Source organism: Grammomys surdaster, unplaced genomic scaffold, assembly GCF_004785775.1.
Source record: "Grammomys surdaster isolate TR1022 unplaced genomic scaffold, NIH_TR_1.0 958, whole genome shotgun sequence".
Taxonomy (NCBI): Eukaryota; Metazoa; Chordata; class Mammalia; order Rodentia; family Muridae; genus Grammomys; species Grammomys surdaster.
In genome coordinates, this window is record NW_021605377.1 from 1139116 (window position 1) to 1147449 (window position 8334).

Consider the following 8334-nt stretch of genomic DNA (forward strand, 5'->3'; position numbering starts at 1 on the left):
AATAAACCAGAAAATAAATATTATACAAGTAAATCTTTATTTTATTATCATAGTATATTTTCCTCCTGAAAATAGAAATAAAAATTTCAAAACTAAGGAGAAGGAAAATAATTTTATTTTCTAATACGCCCTCACATGCTAACATTACATTTCAAATGTATTTAGAGAGTGTCCATGCTATTGCCGTTACACAATCACAGATGAATTCTTCAATACCAATTATAGGCCTGGTTCTCTCAGATATTTTGACTGCAATATTTCTCTATGAAACTATTGCTATACTTTTGTTCTCTATGAATATTCCAGATGGAGTCATCATGAGTCTTTTAGGCATAGTTTTATATCATCTGACCACACTTTCCAAGAAAGCTGGTGGCACACATTTGTTTGAACACAATTCTTTCAAGAGACTATTACCTAAATAGTCTCCCCTGAACATGCTTCTTAGGTTATTGAATGTCTTAGGGGCTTATGGTTAACTTGAGAGATTATTTAACCAAATTCCTGACACTGTAGAGGGTTTTAATTTAACAGCCAATCTTTCATACACTTCTTTTCAACCATTCCTGGAAACTAAGCTATCTTGCTTAGCTTTATGTATCTCACTAGTCTATGACTTTTAAAAAAAAGCCATTGATTTACCAAATTGTTTGGTCCAACAGGTAATATAGTGCCTTAAGGGTCGTTGATGCTACAATTTCATATGTTTGAATTCCCTCTGCCACATTAGTCTAAATATTTACATACATACAAACATACATACATATACACATACAAACATACACATGCCCTTGACTAAACATGGAATTACCCACAAAACAGCTGGTTCCAGGTTTAGTTTTTGTCATTGAAAATGTCCCTACGCTGAGCCTTCCCTAAATGACCCTCCCCTCCCTCCCTTCCTTCCTTCCTTCCTTCCTTCCTTCCTTCCTTCCTCCCTCCCTCCCTCCCTCCCTCCCTCTCTCCCTCCCGCCTGCCTGCCTAAAACTCCCGTTCATCTGCCAGTCTCAGACTTGGTCCTGAGAGGACGACCTTGGGTGGGGTCAACCTATTGTTTTAATGTTCTTAGTTGTAAAATAGGTATAATAACTGTACTGGGGTGTGGGGTTAAATAAGAATGTTCATAAAGCACCTGGCACAACCAAGGGCCCCCATGAGTGATTCCCTTCATTAGGTTTAGGAAAGTCTCCTCTGCATGGGTATCTTAGGAGAGGTGGTGGCAACCACCATGTACCCTTCTCCAGACCAAAGAGGGATTTCTTCCAGTGTTTACTTGAGCAGCAAGCTACTCCTTCTTCTTCTACCCATTTCTTCCTGAGTAACTAGATCTTTAGAGAAGGCTCAACTCAACTGCCAATGCACAATCCATCCCCACCCCACCCCCCCAAAAAAATGACCAACTATTTTATCAACTGAAACCAAGATCCATACTCCCATCTTTTTAAGAAGGCATTTCTCTTTTCTCTGTTGTTGGTTTAACCTTCCCCTTTCCCACAACCTCTAGTGTCCCATGATTTGGGCCCCTGGCAAGCCGAGGTATGGGAAAGGCGATGGGTGTGGATACTTCCGGTTGTAAGTTGAGGGGAAGATGGACATTAGGATGTTTCTGAGAAGTCTCCTTCTTCGGTCTGGTAGGATAATGGCTCCTCCCCGCCGAAGGCAGCTTCTCTCTGTTGTCTCCACTCAGCCTTCTGGACCTCACAATTCTGGGTTGTGGCTCCATAAGATGTCTTCTTTCGGGGACTCACAAAAGCCTCATGGTTGAGTTCTGTCTCCTCAGCTAATTCATCTTGGTCAATGATTCCACATTTTTCCTCAGAGAGGTTCTCTGGATCAGCCCAGTCCTGTTTTTCCCCAGAAGCGAAGACCCCGTAGAAGATGACTCCGCTGTAGTGTACCAGTGCTGCTATGAGGAATACATTCTGCCATTCCTCTCGGGTCTATCAAAGGAGATATAGTGGCAGTTAACGGGTTAAGGGAAAACAGGTTACCAGTGAGCCCTAAGCATTTGCCTCTCAAAGACCACATTGTGCTCCCACATAAACCATAGACTTGTATTAAAATCAACATCCAGAACTTATGCTTCATTTGAGTGCTTGAAAATGAAAGACCACAATGAATGCCATTTTAATATAACCATATATAACCATATGTGTGTGTGTGTATGTATATACATACATATTAAAATAAATATGTAAAAATTACAGATCACATGGGGTTGAGGGGTTGCTCAGGGGTTAAGTGTCCCGTATGTCCTTGTAGAGGATCCACGTTCAATTCCCAGCATCCATTTGTAGCTCACAACCATCTGTAACTCCAGCTCCAGGGAGTCTGATGCCCTCTTCTGTTTTCCATGATATATATGTGGCATTCATATTCACAAGCAGACAAAATGCTCACTCACATGAAATAAATCTTTTTAAAGTTAAAAATAAGTTTAAAAACCAAAAAGTTTAATAACGACTAAGTAACCACATCCTTGAAGGTTCAGGGTTTTTTGAAGTATGTTTGTGGGTATTTTGTTGGCATATAGGTCTGTACAACACATGTGTACTGGTGCCAGGGAACCCAGAAGAGGAAATGAAGAGGAGGAGGAAGAAGAGGCAGTTGTTCAAGACCTAGACAAGGACAGGGATACACACACTGTTACACTGGGGTGAGTCACCAAGTTCTCAAGTTCATATGGGGCTTCTGCCCTGATACTGCAGCCCACGGCCATGAAGGAGATCCTTACCTTGTGCTTGGTCATTGCACCAACAATGAGGGGACAAACCATTCCAGAGAGGGTCCCCACGCCATTTGAGATCCCCATGAGGATGCTGGCATAGCGTGGAGCAATGTCCAGGTGGTTGACATTGAAGCCTATGGTAAAAGCCGAAACCTCAAAGTCAGAGTTGGCAACAGAATCCCTAACGCCCTTTGGGAAATGTGTGGCTTCCCTCAAGGCTCGTCAATCAGTTTGATCCTCTCTAGTATATGGTTAATGGATGTTCTACCAAGAAGCTCTGATTGGATATTGCCAGGCTATGCCTTCACAAAGCGGGACTATATGTGCTAATTAGCAGTGTTTCTATGGGCTCTGGAATTAGAGCAAATGTGCCCAGAAGATCTGAAACTCTAAAGCCAAAAAAATCCATGGCCTAGACTGTACCCATTTAAAGAAATCAATCAAATCCTATAGCACAGAACCTGACCTTCCAATGTGCCATCACTTGGTCCACCATTAAAGGTCCTAAAAGACCTTGGTGGCCACATGGTGTATTACAAAGGACGTTTTCTAACCATTTGCATAAATATAAGCAGGGGTCTCATTAACTTATAAAGGATCTTCATGTTTCAAGTATGTATGTTTGGGCTCAAAGTTTACTTCCCATGTGTAATAAGTAGAGAAATAATCTTATTATTTATCTGTAAAAGGTACTGTGACATGAGACATAAGAAATACATAGATGTGAACGTCCGTGATAAGCAGCTATGCTATCCTAACCATACCTGTTACCATATGAACAGCTATACCTCTCTACCACACAACAGCTGCTGGGCTATCACTGTTGCTGCTGTTACTGAGAAGCATCCCCCTGTCTCCCTCATCATTAATGTCTTCTAACAGAGAAGATGCTGCTGGAAGCAGCAAAATGATAAATTCCCACTGCTATTCCACCACCAGAAGGGAAGAATAAATCAAAGGAGGCAGAGGATGGACAAGCATTGCAAGAAGCTCAAGTCCCCAGAAACCAACCCTGGTCTATATCCCAGGGGCACATTTTGGTGTTAGACCATAGCTCTGATAGCTTAACTGAGATGCTAATCCGGACTAAAGATTTAGTATCTTTGGCCCTCAGTTTCTTCATCTACAGATTGGAGTGATCATTCTTATAAAACTGTTGCAGAAACTAAACTAAATAATACTTTGTTAAGTAAATCATAACTGGAAGTGAAAGCTAAGTTCAGTCTTTTGTACTTAATTTGTTTTAATTTCACCCTCTGTTTGTTTATTTTATTCATTTAGAGATAACATCTTAGGTTAGTCTCAAACTCATGGACCTAAGCTATCGTCTTGCCTCAGCTTCCTGAATACCTGGGATCACAGGCATACATGGTGTCAGCAATATGCATGGGTGTAAGGCATAGGCAGCTGTCTATCTTGTATCTGTCCTGTATCTGCCCTATAGGAATCACTCAAACACTCGTTATTTACCGGTTTAAGCTACTGAACGTATAGCAAAGGATTCTGGGTTTTGTTTGGTTGCACATCTGCTTCCTTTTGTTTTTAGGCTACTCTTTACATATGAAATTTGTCCCTTGACACTTTTTTTTTAAAATGGAGCTCAGCTGTTCTATCTCTAGTTCTCTGTGTGCGTGCATGAGTCTGCACATGAGCACTGATATCTGCACCAGCCCAGAAGGTAGCATCAGATCCCCTGGAGCTGGAGTTATGGATGGTTTTGAGGCACCTGACATGGGTACTCAGAACCAAATTCAGCAAGCACTCTCAACTGCTGAGCCATCTCTCCAAGCCCCGCCCTGTCCCTTGACATTTTCATACATGTATATAATATATGCTGATTAGTCTCACCTGCCACCCCTACCTCCCTCCCTCCCCTCTGCTCTACAAATCCCTTGTGCATACTCTTGTCTGTTTTGTTTTTATAGCCTGCTGAATTTAAGTAGGCTCGCTATCTGAACAGGGGTTTAGAGCTATCCAATGAAGCCTGGACAGCTCAGTGACCAGTGCACAGCTAAAGCAATGACTTCCTTCTCCTAGCATCTGTCAGTATAGCAAATAGTTGAGGAAGGAAGGGAGGGCCCATTAGCCCTTCACCCATTTACGACTGACTGTTGGTTTGTTTTTAATTCTCTGTTCTGTACCTCCCCCATACCCCCACAAAAGGTAACCCTGAAAATCGGTTTTAAAATAAAATTTTCATTCAATCTGGGTAACTTTCTCTCTACCTACATTCAGGGGGACATTTTTAAAAACCCAATCTGCCATAAATATACCTCTTTCAGATCAAAGAAACATAAAACAAAGAAACAGATTAATTGGAACAAAAAACAGAAGGGCAATTAGTTAATCTTACTGCGATTTGCATGCAATAAACACTTTATTAGAAAAGAAGCCAGAGATAAGAGGCAATTAATGGGATTGTGGAGCATTCTGCTCTGATATGAACCCAGCCTGGGCATTTGCACACAGCTAAAGAGAGCTCGAGGAAATCCATTAGGTTTCTATGTACACAATGCTGGTGCTCCAATGGGAAAGTCACTGAGAAACGGGGGCACTGATTTCTGTAGCACATGAAAATATCACATGCACTCTGAGAGAACTATTGGCAAATGGGATTGTGACTCTTTTTTTTAACCTCCTCTTGAGAATTAATTGGCAGTCCTGAAGAAAGGAAGCAATGTGAACCTGAAGGTTTCTCAGTATCTCTGGGGACAGGATATGAATCTCTTTTGTATAGCAGAGTTATTGAGAGAGGATTTCCCTCAGCACCCTCCTGGATACACATGAGGATTGCTGTATTCTCACTAGTCAGCATGTAGACTGTCACCAGGTATGATGGCACACACTGACAGTCCTCGTAGTGGGTGGCGGAGGACGGAGAATACAGAGTTCAAGGCTAGCCTGGGCTATATAGGAAGCCAAACATCAAGCTGAGCTACATAGAAAACTTGTGGTCCAACAGGGCCAGGGGTTGGGGTATAGCTCATTGGCAGAGGACTTGCCTAGAATGTACAAAGTTCTTCAAAAAAAATAATAAGTGTGGATGTTGATCCAGGTCACTCTGCAGAGCTTGTTTGAAGAGCAGAATCATATGCCTTACTCTGGATTTAATAAATCAGAAATTATATTTTGTTAGGTCCTGGGGTAGCTTCTATGTGCATGAACATTTGGGAAGCATTGGGCCCATCGTACTCAGAGTAATTAAGCAATGATGATAGTAAGTACATGAAACTTTACTCTTCATGCCACCCTGTGGTAAGACCTTTGAGTAGCTGATTTTCCCTAGAACACAAATTCTACAAGGGTAAAGATTTTTAACTGTTCACTGTAATATCCGCAGTGCTGAGGGAGCCCAGCACTGACGGATGCCCAGTGCTGATGAGAACAGTCCTGATCGAACAAGTAGTGTGAGATATTCATGGGGCTCCAGGGCATCCTCCCGACCACGTATAGACACTGCTGGCACGTGCCTCCAGTCTCCAGATCAGAGTGTAATTAATCTAGCACTTTATTTATACACAAGAAGCAGTCAAGAGGGGTCTCGGACCCAGTTCTGTGTACTCCCAACCCCAAGTTGTTGGCTACAAACTCTTTGGAAACAATCTTTTCCCTAATGTACTTCCTGATGAGCTCTGTTTTGATAGACACTTCAGGCCTCTCTCTTAGGGTAATTTGGGAAGCAGATACAATATTTTTCTGTTCTGATATATTTCCATTCTGTTTGATGCTTAAGGTGACTCAGGGACAAAGAGAACTTGGAGGCAGGAGAACCTCTGTCTCTGTCCTCCCTTTACCACTAACTGTGGGACAATGGGAAGATGATGATGGTGATGATGAAGAAGATGATGATGATGATAGTTACTATTTTCATTCAGTAAAATAGTGAAAAACTCAGTAAAATGTTGCCATCACCACTTGCTTCACGATGTTGTGGGACGGAGGCAATTATTTCAACAGATACATTCTCATTGGGATTCACATAGGGCATTTCTAGAGTCTGTAAGCACGGTGCTTTGCACACTGTCCTCTCCATACAGTCATCTGGCTTCTGCTCCTGTCAAATGGAGACCAAATAACATCGAAACCCCCTGGGGTAGTTGTGGGAGTGACACTCGGAGGGTTTGCGAAGGCATCCTCAGCATGGAACCTGTGCTTGATCACAGTAAGCCCACATCGTCGTCATTGTCATCATCATTGTCATCATTGTCATCGTCATCATCATCATCGTCGTCGTCATTTCTACTAGTTCTGAACAACTCCCACCCCACCCCAGACCTGCACCTTCTGGCTTGTAAAATAAAAACAATAAAGTTGACAAAAGCTTATTGAAAACTACAGAAAGTGTTCTACGTGCTAGCAGTGCTTGTGACCATGTGTCAAATGGCACGGCCATTTAAGCTAAAATTAGCAGTTCTCTAGCAGGAAGTGAGACTGTCAGATAGGGTGACCTGGGACTAGTCTGGGACACATGCCTGGGTTCTACTTATACCTCGGGGAAATCAGCTGCATTCATGTCCCCTCCCGTGGTAGAGTCAGGACAGACAATCCCAGCTTGAATGGACTCTGAGCTCATCCTTGGTGGGTCTCATGTCACCTCACATGACGAAGCTCTGCGCAGTGGCCCTGTTCCTTGGGAATCCCTGAGCTATTAAATGAATGTGCCCTAATTTCCTTGCCCTTCTTTCCTTCTCAGGCTTAGTGAATCTACACACATGACTCAGAAACCCAGAGGATACTTTACCTGAAATAGCAAAGCCACTAAATCCTACAGCAAGCACCAGGAAGGAGATAGCCACTCCTTTGGTATGGGAAAATCCAACTACCAGGAGCAAGGTTGCCTCCATGCCAAAGCCTGCAAATAGAAACAAAAGAGGAATTGTCATGTTTCTGTCCATCTGCCAAAGCTATTGATTTAGCACATGAAACTCATCCATGTTTGTGAACCTGAGTTTTAGTGCACACATCCTTCCTAGCTCAGCATATACAATATTCCCCGATGATCATGACTGCATGACTATGTTATTGCCTAGGTGTTCTGTGAACTTTCTACCTTGCTACCTGGTGCACCTTGAACAACAAATGGTCCTAGTAGGGTCAGCAGTGGCCCTGGAATGAAGGATGTGAGTGGTTGTTTCTTTGGTAGTTTCTCCTGCTAATCTGAGTGGTGCATATATATAATCAGTGACCCCCTTTGACTATGTAAGTTGTGCTCTCCTACATGACATTACTCCTCTAGTATTTTCTTCCCAAAGCAAATAGCTATAATTATCCTCAGAAATAAAAGTCCCTCAATCGGATGTGGTGGCTCAGGTCTGGAGACTGAGGCCAAGTTAGAATGATTACAGATTTAAGGACAGCCTGGGCTATATAGTGAGTTTACAGTAAGTCCATCAAATAGTGAAATCCTATTTCAGTTTTTAAAAAATGAAACCAAGAAGATTCCAGTACTTAGAAGGCAGAGGTGGGTAGAGCTCTGGGAATTCAAAACCAGCCTGGTCTACATAGTGAATGCCAGACCAGCCAGAGCTACATAGTGAGCCACTGTGAAAGAAAGAAAGAAAGAAAGAAAGAAAGAAAGAAAGAAAGAAAGAAAGAAAGAAAGAAAG

General features: G+C 42.4%; 1 protein-coding gene across 2 annotated transcripts in view; it reads right to left on the bottom strand.

Moving 5' to 3' along the window:
• Positions 1-1401: 1401 nt before the first annotated feature.
• Slc17a8 (solute carrier family 17 member 8) overlaps positions 1402-8334 on the bottom strand; it is a 54977-nt gene continuing 48044 nt past the window's right edge. For both annotated transcript variants that reach the window (XM_028783063.1, XM_028783064.1), the window contains 3 exons: positions 7470-7580; positions 2735-2862; positions 1402-1940 (listed from right to left, as the gene is read on the bottom strand). In XM_028783063.1, coding sequence (XP_028638896.1) covers positions 1596-1940; positions 2735-2862; positions 7470-7580 — 584 coding nt within the window. In that variant the 3' untranslated portion in view covers positions 1402-1595. The remainder of the gene's footprint in view (positions 1941-2734; positions 2863-7469; positions 7581-8334) is intronic.